This window comes from Carassius auratus, chromosome 9, assembly GCF_003368295.1.
Source record: "Carassius auratus strain Wakin chromosome 9, ASM336829v1, whole genome shotgun sequence".
Classification (NCBI taxonomy): Eukaryota; Metazoa; Chordata; class Actinopteri; order Cypriniformes; family Cyprinidae; genus Carassius; species Carassius auratus.
Window position 1 is genome coordinate 9218260 of NC_039251.1, and position 19602 is coordinate 9237861.

At 35.4% G+C, this 19602-nt stretch overlaps 1 protein-coding gene across 6 annotated transcripts in view; it reads left to right on the plus strand.

The window, feature by feature from the left end:
• The window catches only part of LOC113108296 (histone deacetylase 4-like), a 201100-nt gene that overhangs the window by 170993 nt on the left and 10505 nt on the right, over nucleotides 1-19602 (plus strand). For all 6 annotated transcript variants that reach the window (XM_026271246.1, XM_026271245.1, XM_026271250.1 and 3 more), the window contains 2 exons: nucleotides 9399-9517; nucleotides 11401-11534. In XM_026271246.1, coding sequence (XP_026127031.1) covers nucleotides 9399-9517; nucleotides 11401-11534 — 253 coding nt within the window. The remainder of the gene's footprint in view (nucleotides 1-9398; nucleotides 9518-11400; nucleotides 11535-19602) is intronic.

Below are 19602 nucleotides of genomic sequence, written 5' to 3' on the forward strand. Positions count from 1 at the left end.
ATGCAAATCTGCTCCTGATTCATTCTGAGTCGAAGGACACTCCATGTTAGTGACTCAGAGTTATCTGTGTGCTGTAGTGGTCCTGTGTGCCCCAGTGATCCACCCAGATGAGGGGATGTGCTCTCTCTCTCTCTCTCTCTCTCTCTTTCATGTTTTCTATCATCAGTTACTCTGCACAGACGTTTCTCAGTGTTTGATTTAATGATCCCTCGAGACTGAAGGGAGAATACAACACTTCATATATTTCTGTCTACTGCCTTCCTGCTCACGCCTTTCTTTCTTTCTTTCTTTCTTTCTTTCTTTCTTTTTTGTCTTCTTTTTTCTTCTTATCTTTCTGTTTTATCTTATCTGTTTTTCATTTTTGTTTGTTCTTTTTCTTTCTTTATTCAGTTTGTTTGTTTGTCCTGTCTGCTTTAGTCTGTTTATTTTGTGTTTGTTTGATCATTTGTTCTTTGTCTATTATTTGATTATTTATATTCTGTCTTTTGTTTGTATTTTTGTTTATTAATTATTTTTGTCTTTTGGTTGTTCTTTTTGTTCTTTGTTTTTGTCTGTCTTTTGTTTGATTGTTTATTCAGTATCTCTTTTTTTAATTGTTCTTTTGCATTTTTTTGTATTTTGGTTTATTTGTTAGTTCTATCTATAATTATTTTGGTTATTTTAAATTTTTGGCTTTGTCCTTTCATTTTGTTTTTGCTCCTTCCATTTTTACTTTTTTTCTATCGTTAGTTCTTTTTGTGTGATTTGTTGTCTTTATTTTGTTTATTTGTTCCTTTGATATCTTTCTTTAATGTGCATGCTTGTTTGTTCTTTATTTGTTTGTCTTCATTTTGTTTGTTCCTTCTGTATCTTTCTTTCTGTCATGTTTTATTTCTTCCCACTTATCACTTTCCTTCTTAATGCATGCCTCTTTCATGTTCACCCTCATTTTTTCCCCCTCTCTCTCTCTCTTTCCCTCCTTCTCTCCCTCCGCTCGCTGTCTTTCCTCCTCAGCGATGTTTTGTGGGCCTCTCGAGACAATGCATGCCTTACGGGCAGCACCTTCTTATTTAGACCCAGCCAGTGCCACGTTGCATTTGCAGGGGATCAACTCTAGGATGAAGAAAGGAGGGAGAAAAAAGATAAGAAATTGGCTCTAATGAAAACCAGAAGCCCAGGCACTCTCACCGTGAACTTGGAAACAGAAAGGAGAATTGAAGTTAATTCAAACCAGCTCTTTGCAATGCCAGATGACAAGGCTTTGAAGTGCCCCCCTCCCCACCGCCTTTACTCTCGCCGTTCTCGCTTTTTTTTTTTTTTTTTTTTTTTCGTTGGACGGGGGAGCGATTGGAAAAGCCTTTGAGACTGATGGATAGCCATGTCTAGCGTTAACCCTTCGGTGGCCATTTTTTTGGTTTTACAAGTGCAGGATCTTCTGCTCCAAACCGCTCTTGGCATGTTCCAGCTCTGGGATTTGGTGGAGCCGTTAGGTGGGATCAGTTTTCGAGAGCCTCGTGGTTCCAGTCCATGTAATTTGTCTCAGTCCATTGCAAGGAAAGTTGCGCAGGCTAATACTAATTACCAGTCATAAATCCTTGCCTCATCTTGCACGTCATGGTTGAGTCTTCCTCATCTGTGGATCCGTTTTCTGGGTGCCCCCTGGCAAACATGACAGAAAGTTTCCCTGAATAAGTTTTTGGACAAAGATTCAGAGTTTGGGGTGGAGCAGATGAGCATCTAGAGAGATGGAGGTCTTGTTCGTGCCATGAGAGGAAGACCTTTCCAGAGTGTTTGTGTGAGAGACGGAAAGAAAAAGCATTTACAACATTGTATATCCCAGACACGGGGTCCTGTGCTCTCATGCCAAGCTCCACTGTCTTCCCACCGACCTCACAGAGAGGCATCCACTGGGGAGAAGAGGAGGAGGAGGATGATGAAGACCTTCTCACGCTCTGTAGCTTCATGTTCCTGAGACTCCGAGCCTGTTTTCACACTTGCTTGATTTTGGTTCGAACCTCAGTTTGACAAATTGTGAATAGTCTTGGAGTTCACATGAATCCAGCTTTGATTGTTTGTTTATGTCTGTCTTTCTTTTGCTTGTTTGTACTTCCTTTTTTGTTCTTACTTCCATCCTTCACTCCTCCCTTTATTTCATGTCTCTTTGTTTACTCATTTTGTCTGTTTGTAGTCTTTCTTTCTTTCTTTCTTTTGCAAGTATTTCTTGATTACTCTCACACAAATTGCAAGTTCATATGAACCAATCTTTCAAACTATTTCTGGTGCATGTCTTTTTTTTAAATCTGACTTCCATAATTTACTGTATATAGTATATTAAAAACAACATCATCAAAATTACTTGCTGAAATGAACAAACATCTTTTACACAATTTGTACTCGATTCACTACAGTGTGAATAGAAATGGTTAATTTTACATTGACATGGTTGGTAGATTTTTTAAATTGCTACATGGAGAAACCAACATTTTTGTGAATCGTCCAAGGCGCCATGATTAGCAGCAAATTTTGATAATCTCAAATTGGCTAAAAAATGAACCTGGCCAATTTTTTGTCATGTCTGTTTTGAATTACTTGTCATATGTGCTTGCAAATTTAAACAAATTTGCAAGCATTTACAATGTTACAGCATAACTTTGAGTATTTGTCCTCCGGTTTCGCCCTTGAATTTCAGCTGCAGTGATAGTGAGAGAATCCAGATATTTGCTTTCTTTCAATTATGTCATTAGTGAATGTAGAGCCCAAAGCGCAGTCTGCAGAGATCCTCTCTGTGAGTTGTCATTTACTGATCTGACTGTCAGGCGGATGGTCCGCTGGATCTGAAGGGGCCCCTGCGTGCGAGTTCTGGGGGAACGTGATACTGTGTTCAGGTGCAGCGTGTGAGGCCATGAACATTTCCCAGCGGCCCTCTCTGTGCAGAGTGAGCTCATGACTGATGAGAGGAGCAGCGTATGATGCATGCTTAGTGTTAGTGAAGGACTCCATCGCTGTCTTTATGGACAGGCTTTCATCGGTCACGGAAAAATATGAGAATATTAGTGGTGTTTTTCACCATCTTTATTGTTAAAAGTCATAATGTATATTTATCTGGTTTTCACAGAATTAGTCTCTTCTAATCATATTCAGCAAGCCTTTAGGGGAGGGATGTTTGGTGTGTGTATATATATATATATATATATATATTTGTGGGTGTGTGTGTGTGTGTGTGTGTGTGTGTGTGTCTGTCTGTCTGTATAGAAGTGCTGTCAAATGATTAATCACAATTAATCATCCAAAATAAAAGTTTTTGTTTACCTAATATATGTGTGTGCTGTGTATATTTATTATGTATATATAAATACACATTCATACAGTATATATTTTGAAAATATTGACGTTTTCATGAATATATTGATATAATTTATATTATATATAAGTATATTTAATATACAAATATTACATATTATTCATAAATATATATACATGGATGTGTGTGTATTTATATATATATATATATATATATATATATATATATATATACATAATAAATATTCACAGTACACATTATGTACATGCACTTTTATTTTGGAGGAGATTAATTGTTTGACAGTACTTTTATTGTTTGTGTTCAGTTATATATATATAGATATAAATATATAATATATATATATATATATATATATATATATAGAGAGAGAGAGAGAGAGAGAGAGAGAAAGATAGATAAAAGTCAGAATTGCAACGTATAAACTCGCAATTTACTAGGTTGTATCTAACAACACAGATGTTATCATAAGTAGTTGTGAGTTATAAAGTCTGAATTGTGAGCTTGAAATTATGAGAAAAATTTGAAATTGTGAGAAAATAGTCAGAATTCCAAGAAAAAAAATAATTCAGACATGTGAGATAAAAAGTCGTAATTACCTTTTTTATGGGTGGAAATGGGCTTCCATTATTTATTGGTTATGAGACATGAACTGAAAATAACAATCTGTCCTAATATTCACTTCAAAGTCAATCCAGTAATTAAATAATACATAATATGTACGGAAAACGTCATGGCAAGTCACTAGTCAGCAGGTGTGGCGACCCTGAGCAGTAGTTAGCAGTAGCACTAGTTAATTGTAGTTTCAGACAAGAGAAGTGACGTGAAGACGTCAGAATAGCAGGAATCTAGAAACTTGTATCTGTGTGCGTGTGAGAGTCCCAGTCTGGAGCAAACACTTCAAAGGTCAAAGGGACTTGGCAAAGGCCCTATCTTCTCGTGAGAAATGATCCCTTGGTCTCGGTAAGACTCGCACGGGAGCTCCTGGAGGGAAACATCACATAAGACCTGCAGAACTGAGTGTGCTTTAAGAAAGAAGGGCCTTCTGCTCGTTCACCGACGCTGTTGGTCTTCATAGTGGCATGGTGTGACTTGATTTGTGTGCTTTTTGTGTCTGTGTGGTCTAGCCTGTGATTAATCCCGCTTTTTTTTTCTTTTTTTTTTGAGGCAGTTGGATTGAAATGCAGGAATGATCATATCCGTCAGCAGAAGCAGCTATAAAGAGCCCAAATAAGCTGACAGTCAGCAGAGACAGGAGTTTGGATGGCTCCTGCTTCGAGCAGGATGCAGTTACGTGGGTCGTAAATCTCAGCATCCATGGCCTAATTAGTAAAGCTCTTTTTCATCCCCGCATTGACGCTGTCTGATTCATGAGAGCGCGGGCTTTAAAGAAGACTTTTCCACACAGGCTTGATAATTGATCGTGCGGTTTTCCAGAGAAGAGGCACGTTTTTTTTTGTGGCGGGGGGAATGTGATGATGCAAGCAGTTTTGGCGGGCGCCTAAAACTCGCTCGTCTCCAAACATCAAAAGGAAAGACAGGAGGTTCTGGCCGCTCGCCCGCACCGCTGCTGTCATACCGAGGACCCCTCTGTGAGTCTGCGGCTGCCCTCAGAGTGCCTGTGGCCTGTGTGTAAAAAAACTAGAGCTTTGATTCGCCCAGGGCTAGACTGGAGGAAGACTTTATGTGGGCGTCCTGCTGCTGTTTCTGGCAGGTTGGGAGGGCCTCGATGTGAGGTGCCACCTGTGATGGAAAGTGTGACTGTTGAGCAAACCTCAGCCTTTTTCCCTTGCTGTGTTAGTGAATAAAGGTCTCATTAATAGGCATTCTAGCCTGAGATCTTGACCCTGAAGAGATCGGCTCAGCCAAACATTTAAATTCATTCATTTATTAAACCTCATGTTGTTCCAAAACCTGACTATGTTTTGCAGAACACAAAGAAAGATACTTACTTTTTTTTTTTGTTTTTTGATGTGTATATTCAATACCATAGCACAGGTGCTATGTTCAGTTTCGGTGAAAAAAATGCATCTTTTGCTTTGTTGTGGGAAAATAGGGGAATATTTACTATCTATCTATGTGTGTGTGTGTGTGTCAAATGATTAATCTTAATTAATCACATCCATATATATATATATATATATATATATATGTATATATATGTATATATATGTATGTGTGTGTGTGTGTGTGTGTGCGTGCTGCGTACATTTATTTTGTATATATAAATTCACACATAGAGAATATATTTTGAAAGTATTTCAATCCTGATTAATAATTTTGACAGCACTAATATATATATATAAAATTTAATGTAAAAAAATTATGAAAATTATTTTAATTGAATATATATATATATATATATATATATATATATATATATATATATATATATATATATATACAGAAATAGTTTGACATAATTTAATCCTCATGTACTGTACAGTTCATATTGATTTTATTTATTTGTTTTGTTCTAATACTTAAATAGTGTTGTTAAATGTAATCTTTAGCCAACTTCAAAATGAATACCTTTTTTATACTGTACATTATTATATGTATATTATGGTATAATGTCATTTGTAGGATTTAAATTGATTGATTTTAGATTTTGTTTTCAGTTTATTTATACAAAACAGTAACATTTTATTATTGACAGTCTGGGCAGAACGTTAAAATAATTATTACATTTGGCCTGATCTATCAGATTTTAGTATCCTTGCATGCCTAACATAACACATCTTTTTTTTTTCTCTTTTTTTTTGTTTGATCTTGCAAGTTTATTTTCAAGCACTGATTTAAAGGCCCCAACATGTACTAGCACGAGTCACTGTTGACCATCAAAATAGTATCGAGCGAGTTTGTTTACACCAGCTGCCCACACAGACACCACTGCGCTTACCCAGACAGCACCAAAAACACGCTTTTCTGTGACGCAAACCCTGTTCGACTCTCAAAGCCTGCTGTCATCCTCTCTGAAGCCGCTAGACCTCCGGTAAGTCAGGCAGTGCAGTCAGCTGGGCTCGGTGTGGGGCACATGGAGGAATTGGGGTGAGGTTAGGTACTTTAGGATGGAAAATATAAAGCACAGATGTGGACCTTGGCCATCTTAGGAGCTGGGCCGTTTGCCCGCCTGTGGCAAGAGGACAACTGCCATGTTCCAGAGGCCAGTCAAATTCCAACCACATCCAACCAGAGCTGAAGTATAGTGTGCAACTGGCCACCACAGTTAATGCAATGCAAATAGCTGTGTGCGAAAGAAACCTCCCTGCGAGGAGCATGCATGAGCCGTCATCACCATCATGTCTAATAAGGGTAAGCTGTGTCATGTCAACAGAATTATAAACAAACAAACAAACAAGAAAAGATACAGTTCCATTCAAAAGTTATTTATTTTTCATAGAACAGCCTGGAAAATGTTTAGCATTTCAAATATTTGAGTGTTGTAAATCCAGCATTTTAAGTACTTTTATTTGTAGTTTGAGTAGAAGAATGGGCCAAAATCACTCCTGACCAATGCATACGACTAGTTTCTCCAAACAGGAGGCGTCTTGAAGCTGTTATTAACAACAAAGGCTTTCGTACAAAGTAATAAATACATTTCAGTAAGCGTGTTCAATACTGTTCCCCGTGTCATTACCATTTATTCCACAGAACTGAATTTCTGAACGTATTTGTTTTGTTTTCTTTGTATGTATGATTACTTGGCTTGTTACCGACATGTGGTGAAAATGTCATGTCGACAGCACCTTTAGAAATATATTTACTGAGATGAATAGTGACGTGTTCAATACTTATTTTACCTGCTGTGTATATGTATATTTTTACCGTAAACTGCTGCAGGGAATCTTACACAAATCAACTACACCTACACTGGAGCAAAGAGCGCCAAGCCACCCGCCCAACCAAGTCCAGTTATATATCCAATTTCTCCAGCTGCAGTTCAGAAAGAGAAATCTGCCATCTTTATATAGCCTCACAGCTGTGAGCCCAGAAGGAATGCAGGGCCTGGCTGCAGTCATAAACTCAAAGTCAGAATATCCTCCGCCTAATCAATGTGCGTGTCGTCTTCTTCCGATGTGAGCTTTGATGACCCTTAAAAAGTCTGATCCCTATTGCCAAGACAAACTGAATTGGAGGGTGTGTGCATGTGCATATGCATAGATGTGTGTGTGTCTTACAGACAGAACGGCTGGGATTGTTTTCACAATCACACACCCCAGTCATGTTGTCATACAACCTCTGAGCTCCAGGCCGGCGAGTCCAATGGCTGTCTGTGCAACAGGCAATCTTGGTTTAGGAATCGCAATTTCACCACAGAATGGTCCATGAATCATGCTGAATCTACTTTTGCTTCTTGGAATTTAAATGTCTCTGCTCTTCCCATGATGGCAACCGGTGTTTTGGGGGAGTTTGGACTATATTTAACATACAAAAGCACTGCTTCGTCATCTTTGGGTTGTTTGCCATGAATGTTTTAAGGGATTGTTCACACAAAAACTAAAATTGACATCATTTCCACAGCCTTATGTCATTCCAAAGCCTAATGCCTTGTGAAACACAAAAGAATGCCGCGTTTCCACCGAATTTACCCAGAACTTTTTTTCCCCCCAGACCTGTTGCTTTCTGTGTTTCCACCACGGTGTAAAGTACCGGAAAGATTAGGCAAGATTAGTCTGGTGACGTAAGTCCATGCGTGTTTCTCAATACAAAGTTCGCTGATTTTGGACGTGCATCCTCGGTAGTTCAGACTTTGTGCATTCGACTCGGGAGCCCCTGCCGGGACCTATGAAAACGTCATTAAGACATCATTAATGTAGTCTATATGACTTCTACATTATTTTAGAAATCATGGAATAGCTTTAATTGAACATCGTTACCAGTCATTGATAATCTTGCTTAAAATGTCTTTTATATTTTTTATTGAATGGGAAAAAGAGCGAGAACATTCAATTTTCTGTTAACTTTTAATTAAGAATAGCATATCTCAGCACTTTCATTTTTTTATATGAATGTTGTATTTTAAAATTTAGCGGCAATTTTATTATCAGCTTGCACCAGCAATAACCCTCATTTGGCAAAAAAAAACAAAACAAAAAAAAAACGTGTTAGGATTTACTAAAGATACTCAGTGTGGAAATTAGCGCCAAAAAGCCATGGTCTGTTATTTTGCGACTTACTTTATTGAATATGGATTTGTAGGAATTTCCCTTTCTATCAGTAAATTTATTAGAGGAGAGTATTTAAATTAATTTGTGCAGGCGATAATTTGCACTGGTTTTTATGGAATGAGATTTTGCACTTTGTCGGTAAATCACCTGCATAATTGTCCTCTCCCATCGTTGCTTTTACAAAATTGCGCTCTAACCAACCATACCATTCTTAAGACCTAAACTTTCCATCTTAAACCATTAAAATCTGTAATAAACGTGTGTTTTCCAACTATGATAATCTAAAGAAAGAGTCGATGTATTAAAACCATTCTTTGCTTGAAAATTATTTTTGTCAGTTTTCGCACATGAAAATGAGATCTGAAGAAAAGAAAGAACAATTATGGTAAATGTTGCGTGTTAACAAAGTCGAGCTGATTTTTTTGTTGTTTTAAATAAAGCAATGATTCTTGGAATCTGTTTTACAAGGAAATACCATTTCAGTCTTTCTACTTGAAAATGTCATGTTTAATTCAATGTTTCTTGCCATTTCTTAAATTATTTATGACATTTACTTGCAACTTCTTTTTTTTTCAGTATAGGAAAGATTTGTTTAAAATGTAATTCCCATCACAGAATTCTGTTAAACACAATGCGTAATATGTCTTATAGTGGACAATGTGATGGGAATTGTCATTTTTCATTTTCATTGTTATTAGAAAAAATAAACTAGCGAAAATGTGAAAGGTTAGTCTTAAGAGGTTTTATTTTCCATGTCCAGAGAGGTAGAAAAGTGCCCATAGTTGGAAAGACTACTTATAAATATCTCCACCCAAGTAAATAATAAAGGATCGGAAAAAATGATGGTGAATAAATATTGAGAGAACTTTCGTTTTTGGCTGAACTATTCTTTCACGAACTCACATGCTCTTGTTTTTGTGTTTTTGAAGGACGGTGGTGATGCCAATTGCGAACGAGTTCGCTCCAGACGTGGTGCTGGTTTCTTCAGGCTTCGACGCTGTGGAGGGGCATCCACCACCTCTGGGAGGATACAAGCTCACGGCCAAATGTAAGTGCTCTGCGTTCCCCTGTACTTAGGGAGATTCTCGTGGGATGAAGCGGTTGGGAGCAAAAAGATGAGTCACTGACGTGGAAGTCGGCCTTTGTCCCACTCCTCTCTCTCTCGCTCGTTTCTCATGTCGAAAAGCTTTCATTTCAGTCAAATTTATCATGTGCTAATACCACAAAAACAAGAGACCACACTCTTGTGTGCAAAGTCTAATCCCAGAAGGGAGGGATTGTACCAGTCATCCTTTCTCATACTTCCAGATCCCTGCTGTTTTTCCTTCTTTGTTCCCATGTGTGCGTAATATCAAGATGGCATTCCAGGCTTGTTTCTAAATCAAACATTTAATGATTGTACAGCATTTGTTGTTGGGGTCCAAAAGGCTGCTTTTATCCTGTTTGAGGGATCATAAGGCCGGCTCTTATAGATTACATCTCCTGGTGAAAGCTGTCCATATGTCAGTGCTGGAAACGAAAAGTAGAAACACAGTTCTTTCAAAACATTTGCCCAGACTCTAAAGAAAGACACGTTGTCCGGTCTGAATTTGCACCATTCTTGCATCTAAAAGTAACTTTAAATCAGATTCAGTCTTCAGCTGATCTAAGAATGGCTCGATGATCTGTGACGGCATTTGTTTTTCATTTATCTGCTTACCTTAAAGGAACAAGTCACCCATTAAATAATTCTGATGTTATTTAGTCACCCTCATGTCGTTCCAAACGTCTTGTTCTGTTTTTGTCTTGTTTAATATGACCGTTCATAGTGACCAAATGTCATGTGATCTCTTAAAAGAACAAAACAAATCATAAAAATAGGCTGCGTTATTTGTATGCCATATTTGTGAAGTCATGTGACAGCTACGTGGAAGAAACTAAATGAAATGCATTTGTTATTCGCTGAATAGGAGGCCTTAAGATAAAATGTTTTTATAGTTAACCAAAACTAAAACCTTAAAAGAAAATACTGAAATATAATATTAGCACTGAAATAATAGGACTGAAATATAATATTTAAAACTAAAATGTATTTCAGCGAATTGTCAACGTAACGTTTTTCATTTTTATTTATTTTAACTTGGAGTACTAAATTAACTAAGACAAAAAAAAATATATATATATATATATATATATATATATATATATAAAGTTGTTAATAATAAATAAATCTAACCTTGTTCAAAACTTTAATAGTATATGAATGATTCTTAAAAAAAGTAATTTATACATATATATTTATTGTTTTATGACCACAAAGATAATTGAAATAAAATGCATTTTTATGATGCTTTTATGTGGTCAACATTAAATGTTCTTGTGTGGAAAAAAGTTGCATAAACATTCTCTAAATTTCTCCTTTTGTCCATCCATACAAACTTAGAGTTTAAAATGACACCAGGTTGCAAAAATGATGATGGAGTACTGTCCCTTTAAGAGAGATGTGCACAAGCGCTTTATGTGCACTGCTTTTCAGAGGATCTGCAGCTCTGCTGCAGTTAGTGTTGTATCAGGTTCTCAGTGGTTGAGCAGAGCTGGACGGTTCCTTCTCTTACATGCTGAAGAACGTCTCATTCGTGCCAGTGAAGAATTTGAACAAAATAAAATCATCTAGGACGGCCTTGAATGTGAATCTCTGGGGAAAGGAGGTATAGTCCGATGCATATATTCAAACAAAGATCAAAAGATGCCTGCAGCCAAAATACTAAGCCACATTTATTAAAATTAAACCTGCCTCATATTATACGTTTAGGCCCAGTAAATCCAAAGTGCTGTCTTTTTAACAGAGAGAATGTGATGTAATACTCTGGTTCCTTTGATCAGAGGCCAGCCACCGGTTTCTGAGCGTGCTCTATAACCCCCTCTTGTATTTCCTGTCTCCCCCTTTGGCAGGTTTTGGCTACCTGACCAAGCAGCTGATGGGGCTGGCCGGCGGCCGGCTGGTGCTGGCGCTGGAGGGGGGTCACGACCTCACCGCCATTTGCGATGCCTCTGAAGCATGTGTTTCTGCTTTGCTTGGAAACGAGGTAAGAGCCGACTGGAGATCAGACGGGGGGTGACTCAGGGATGGACAGGGCTGTATGAATGGAAGAAGAGAAGAAGTGACAACATCCTCCAGTGTTCGAAAATATAGATTTTTTTTAAAATTCAGATTTGACTTACCCTGAAACACTGAAAAGAACTGAAAAAATAGTTACAATTTCCTCCCTTTCATTGTTTGGATAGTCAGATAGTCCTGCCATTTGATGATGCCATTTTATGCAACAGAAATTACAAATCTAACCTGCCTACACTTTCCTTTCTTGTCAAAAGTTTTATTTTAATTTGATTGTTTTTAAAATAAATTATCGAAAAATATATTTTATAATTTATTGAAAAAATACATTTACAAAAATTCTATAATCACACACAATTTAGTAGAAATAATTGTTATTAAATATATATATATATATATACACCTTACAGTGCATTCATGCTAGAATATTTTAATTTTTTTACCAGTATGTGTGTTCCCTGGGAATTGAACCCACAACCTTTTGCACTTGTAACGCAATGCTCTACCACTGAGCCTATGCATATATTATGTAAACAAATGTAAACGATTAATCGTTTGACAGCACTACTTTATATATAATTTATTTTTAATGAAAGGTGCAGTTTATTCTTTTTTATTTTTAACATTTAAGATGAGACTAATTTAAAGCAAAAAAGTCAAATTATTTTTATAAGTTAAATATTCGACACAATCCCCAGTGAAACAGTTGGTCTAAGCTAGGCATAATTTTGAGTCAGGTGGACATCATTTTACAGTGTCTTACACCATGAATTTTGTGTTTTAAAGGCGGTGTGCCAAGTTATAAATAGTTAAAGTTTTACAAAAAGATCTCGAGCACCATTGTGTGTCATCTACTTGGCTTTGAGTGCAAGGAACATGTGTTTGACACCCTCATTTGTTTTGCCCAGTAATTCTGCGAGCTGATTTAACAGTGAGGATCCATCAGGTGAACTGAACCTCTGTCTCTCTGGCCCCGGGCCCCGTTTCGTCAAGCTCTCTCCTCTTTCCTCCCACCCAGTTTTTGTCTAGGGTGTCACAGACTAGATGTTTGTCAGGGTGTGTAGTTAGCAGCACTCCCTTTGTGCTGGCCAGCCACCAAGGTTCAGCCGACATGGTCATAATCCAGCCTGAGGATGGGAGGGAAAGAATAGCAAACGCTTCACTGTCCGCACGCACACAAACAAGACAAATGAAGCTGTAGGGCGTCATTTATCTGCTTGTCTCTGTGTCAGAGGAAGAATCATTTCTTTTATGTTTCCATCTCTCATCTTCACTGCTGTTCTTTCTATTTATCTTCTTTCATTCAGAGCCTTCCTTTCAGTTTCTAAATCAAACTAGCTCTCATTTTGGCTCTTCCTCGCTGTCTAAACAGCTCACTAAATCTAAATGAACCTCATAAGTGAGCGTTTTGGAGCAGTCTACATAGGCAGCAGCTTAATGCATACATCCTCAGATGATTTCAGTAGAGCTTGACATTAGCTAAGATAAATATGTGGTACTCTAACCAGCAAAAAATACTATAGTACAACCAAATATTAGGCCTGTAATGCTCCCTAGACTTTTGAATCTCCATCTCTATACTTTCTTGGAGATTTTGAGTTGTCTGTCTCGTTCACCCCTCCTCTCCCCATATGTCAAAAACATACATACATATATGTAGGGCCCTACGAAATCAGTTTTCATTTTTTCCTTAATTCGTTAGAATTTTTCTCGACTTTTTTAAATAGTTAAATTAAATTTTATGAATCAATAAGCAGGTATAATTAATTAAAATCATGAAATGTATACATTTTCACATAATTTTTTTTTAAAGTTTAACATCTTTTAATAAAAACTGTTAATGCGCGATACAGAGATTGTCGGAGTTAATTGATTAATGTGTTAACGCGATAACTCGTTAACTTGCCTAGCCCTAATATATTTACATTTAATAATATTAATATTATTGCTATTACTAATTACATTAATGTACCAACTAAAAATAATAACTAAACTCCACTTCTTAAAAAAATCTATATATTTAATCTTTTTTTTTTCGCTACTATAATATTTTTTGTGATCATATTTTCTCATATATTGTGGCCATTTTTTTTTTTTTTGTATTTTAGTTACAAAAGTAAAAAAAAAAATGCATAATACGGTTATAAACATGTTTCCTTTATTCTTGAAGTACATACTGTAACATTGGTATTTGAAAGTTAAAATATATTTTACATTTAAATATATATTCCATTGACACTATTTAAACATATTTTAACTGATATTATCAACAGATACTAATCTTTTATTCTATATGTCACCATGGACCACAACACCAGACTTAATTGTCAATTTAAGTGTAAATTGATTTATACATAATCTGAAAGCTGAATAAATGAGCTTTCCATTGATGTCTGGTTTATTAGGATCGGACAATCTTTGGCTGAGATACAACTATCTGGATATCTGGAATCTGAGGATGCAAAAAAAATCTAAATACTGAGAAAATCGCCTTTGAATTTGTCCAGATGAATTCTTAGCAATGCATATTACTAATCAAAAAATAAGTTTTGATCTATTTACGGTAGGAAATTTACAAAATATCTTCCTGGAACATGATCTTTACTTAATATCCTAATGATTTTTGGCATAGAAGAAATATCTGTAATTTTAACCCATACAAAGTTTTTTTTGGCTTTTGCTAAAAATATACCCCAGCAACTTAAGACTGGTTTTGTGCTCCAGGGTCACACATATAATATTTAAAGTTAAGCACGCTGAAGTATAAATTATTATCTCCCCTCACATTTTTTTTCTTCCTTTGTTCATACTTTATAATAACTTTTAACAGTTATATAGTTTCTAATGACCATTTTCTATCGTCTCTGTGAGCCCTTTATTTTTAGTTTTTCTGCTATTTACTGTAGTGAGAGATTCCTCATGATATGAGCTTCTCAAACAAGTTATGATTAAAGTAAATAGAATTAGAAATAGAAAACCGGCGGAGATCCAAAAATAAGAATAGATTACAGATCTGTAACAGGGACCTTCTGCAGCTCCATGTGTGAAGTGGCTTTTGTTTAGTTTTATTCGTGTATTTAATATGGTTTCTTCACAAGAATTAATACAGTCCTCATGTTGTCTTTCTAAAAATAGAGTGGTCAGTCATGTTTAGTTGATCTGTTTGACAGAGGAACATACCAAAACAGTTTTAAGTGAAGTGACAGGCCTTCAGTGTGTTCGAGAGAGACTGAACAAGGAGAGCAGGACCTGTTGAAACCATCCACACAGACCCAGTGAGCCTCTAAAACACGTTCAATAGCCCGCGTGGATCCCGACATTTACACTTGCGCTGGGTTTCTACGGCTTGGCTTTGCTGAGCGCTGGGAGTTTGTGTGCGGAGCTGGACTCTTACGGTCAGATGAGAGGACAGGCCTCGCTCCTGCTGTTACTGAAGCTCTAGAGACAAGCCTGGAAATACGCTCCTGGAACAGTAAAAGTGAGCTGGCTCTACTCCGTTTCTGAGGATGAGAGGAAAATAAACAGGATAATTAGACAGCACGATGGAGCTTGTGTGCTCTCTGTGTCTTCTGCTCCAGGAATTAGGCGTATGTTGATTAGCGCTGGCACTAGTTGACATATTTGGTATACCACAGTAATTTCAACTCTTAAAGTACAGAAAAAGTCATATTATAGCTATTTAAAAAAGTTTTCAATTTAAAATATATTTTATTAAAAAAGTAATGTATTGCTGTGTTGCAAAGCAGAAGTTTCAGCAAATATTATTCACAAAATATTCATCTAAATAAGAGATATTTTTTCCACTAAAAAGAAAATAATATATCAAATCTGTGCTCTACAATACAGTAAAAATACTTTAATATTTTATTATTATCTTATTTATATTAACCTGTTCTGTTTATTCAACCCAGAGCTCACCTTATTTGTTAACGTAATATTTTTCATTGCTTCCTTTATAACTACAATAACAGTTATATATTTTAACTTTTTATTTGTTACTAACTGTTAAATTATTATTATTATCACCTTGTCATGTCATTATTAAAATAATAGATCAAGTAATATTTGGATATTTAATATGGTGTAATATTTCTTTTTCTAATCATTATCATCATTATTTGTATTTATATATTATATTACATTAATAATGTATATTAATATAATATAGATAAGATATATAGAGATAGAGGGATAAAATATACTATATATATATATATATATATATATATATATATATATATATATATATATATATATATATATATATATATATATATATATATATATATATATATATATATATATATATATATATATATAGCACCAAACAGAAAACTACATAACTTTAAATCAATATATAAATACAGGATTTTTCAGGATTTTTTTATATATATTCTGATTTGCATCTGTGTAGTCACAATTTGTATTTATATATTCAGACTTTATATAATTATATATTATATAAAGTTATATATATATATATATATATATATATATATATATATATATATATATATATATATATATCTTAAGTAAACACAGTATGAATCATCATTAAAGGGAGGTGCAGATTTAATTAAACCATTTTAATTCAGATGAGACAGAAGCTAGTCTATGCATAGTCAGTTAATTAGGGAAGCTGTTGTGATTATAGTATAAGCAAAATGTCATTGCCAACACCACCTCCTGTGATTGTATTAATATTTTTTTCTGAATGACTAATCGACCAGTAAAAATGAACAGCTAGTGTGACCTGTCCATGTACATGAGAAAGGAATGAAGCACATATCTCCACAGTGGTAGGCTTGTCAGGAAATATCTGCACTAACTGAAGCGGAGCTGTTTGCTTTAGAGGAGAAGCGCGCACTGGCAGCCTTAATGCAATAATCATAATCGGTTTACCTGCACCAGAATTGAGACTGTGAGTCTGCAGGCCTGCCTGGCGCTGCCTTCATCTGCAGTTTGCCCCATGGGAAGCTTTGTTGTCATAGCAGGAAAAGGATAGAGGAGACGGAGACTCTGAGCAAGCAAAACTGCTCAGTAAGGGCCCGTTTCAGCTGCCTATCGAGTGCACTCCCTGGAGGGATGTTGAGAGGGGGCTCAGCGTATCTCACGCTCGCTCTCAGACGCTACCAGCGGCCCATCTGAAAGCAGTTAGTTTCACACCTCTCTCAGACGGGGTCACTGACGGCCAGAGAGACAGAGACAGACTTTAAGTAATCAAAGGAAATTAGGAGCACAAAGTACAGAGGAAGCTTCTGTCAGAAAGTCAAAGTCTGATTTCAGAGTGAAAGGAACGACTTCCCAAAGAGCATTGGACACTCAGAGCAGCTTGTGCCACATTAGATACATTTCTGTCCTCACATGACATTTTAATATGTCTCATCTCAGCCTTTACACTCCAGCTATTAAAACTGAAGGCTTTGTTTAGATATACATTTCTTCTAAAGTAATGGAAGGATTTATTTTTGTTATATTTTAAATTTCATATGTGTTCCTGTGGCTCAAGTTGTAGAGCATTGCGTTAGCAGCACAAGGTTTTGGGTTCAATTCCCAGGGAGTTGCATTTAAGGCCAGTTAGGTTAAAAAAATAAAAATGAATGCACTGTAAGTCGCTTTGGATAAAAGCGTCTGCTAAATGCATACATTTTAATATTTAATTATAAACGTTTATTCATATAAGGATATATTTACGATATATATATATATATATATATATATATATATATATATATATATATATATATATATATATATATCATTATGGCATGTATGTGATTGCCAGCAGGTGTTAGAGGTATTAAACATAATAACATGATCTTTAAATATAATTAGATATGATAAATGTTATTACATGCTTTTTAATATTATTATCATTAGATAATTAAATTTTTATTTTAACATTTATTTTAGATTTTTTTTAGAATATCTGTATTTTGTTTGTATACTCTACTCCATTATATCTACATTATGTTTAATAATAATTACAGTTATTAAACATAATGCAATATAATCTTTCAATACTACAGAGTAGAATATACCTGTTGTAATTTTTTATTAGATTAATATTGTATTATTTTTATATTATAATGCAACAAAAATGTAATTATTTCCTGTATAATCTTATAACAAAAATAATAATAATTGTATATTTAAAACAACAGAAATATTGTAATCTATAATATTTAAAAATGCATTGTTTATAATTTTTAAGAATTATTGTTTGTAGATTAAATATCATAATATAAACTTTTAACTGTAACAGAGTAAACTTTTTTGGCTGACATTTCTAAATATTATTACCATTATTATTTTTGTATATTATATTAATGTATATTATTATATTATTAGAATTATAACAAAAATATTATAAATACAATATACCTATATATATATATATATATATATATATATATATATATATATATATATATATATATATATATATATATTCTGTATACTATTGTTTAAAATTATAGTTACAATATTACTGAAATATTTAATATTAAAAAATCCATAATGTTTGCATTATATTTAATAATTTAATAAGTAGAATGAATAAACAGTGTCATATAGATTTTTTTTCCTGTCATTTTAATATTATTGTAAGATTTATATTATATTATATAATATTAAGTTTTTATCATATATCTTTATCATTTCTGTACAAATACTCCCTCTGTGCACACATTGTTTTAATATGCAATGTTACATGCATGTTATTTGGCTCGTCTCATCCTTTTGTGTCCAACGAGAAAATTGTAGGCCTTGTTTAGATGCTCGTTTCTTGTAAAGTAATATGCATGTTTTCCATGGCACCCATTCAGTTGAAGCACACGGTCACTTGATGACCCTTGCAGGACGTCACAAATGCCCCGAGAAGCTCAGCTCAGGCCAGAGAGTAGATAATAAGAAACAAAAGCACGGACTGTAATCAGTATGGCAGGAAGCAGGTGTTTTATCATTGCATTCAAGCCCGCATTGTACCGGAGGTGAAGTTCAGGGCAGCGAGTAGATGATGTGGATAGAGTCTGAGAGCCTTCGAGAGCGTGTTTGAACTAGAGACTCATGGGATAACAGGTGCTCCAGCTACCCCAACCTCTACACGCCTGCTTCACCCATTCATGCCCAAGGCTGTTTTCACTCTGAAGTAAACTCGCTTTAATAAAATCGTCAGTAAGACTTTTTATTTTGTGTTCTGTATTTATATATATATAATGTTTTTGTACGTCATCATAACCTATAAGTATATTCCAATGAATACTAGTATAGGCTCCTATATATGTACGTACTGTATAGTTCTATGAAGGCTGTTAAATGTTAAGTAACCTCCCACCATGATGTTGTTACATAAGGGGCTTAGATTGCTTATTGACAAACTTAAGCAACCGCTGTCGAACCCCTGAAAGACCCAGGGTCCCCTGCTGTCCATGGAGCGAGACTCTCCTGTGTGACTGTATCTTTATATTGAGCGTTTAACTGCCTGGACTGGAGTGTCAAATATACTTCCTCGTTTTAAAGGCAGGTAAAGCACAGGAGGCGCTGTTATAATGAGGATTGTGTTTCCTTGGAAAATGAGTCAAAGCTGCTGATCAGTTCCTTTGACTGGTTAAATAGCTGGCGGACGATGCTTGGACTCTGCGGTCATTCACTGAAGGATGTGTGCGAGCAGATGTTGTTCTCAAATTGTGCTCATTAGCAATTATATGATAAACAACGCACTAATAAGCTAATTGTTGCCAGTCACCATGAGGTTTTTCTCTGTGTTTACCCAACAGCTACAGTAAACATGCTTGCTTTTACCTATGTGGTCTGAGGCTGATTTCCAGAATTTTCTGAATGTTTGTTAGGTCACTGCATTCATTTCATGCAAGGCTGCATTAGCGTGAACTGTAATCAGCTCTGTTAGGGCTGCTCAGTTATGGCCTTCTAGTAAAGTAACCACTCGAAATAGGCTCTTGAAATTTCCAGCACTTTCTTCTCTGGTATTGATCATGCAGATCTGAATGTAGAGATGGCAGTATTTCAGTTAACCTGTT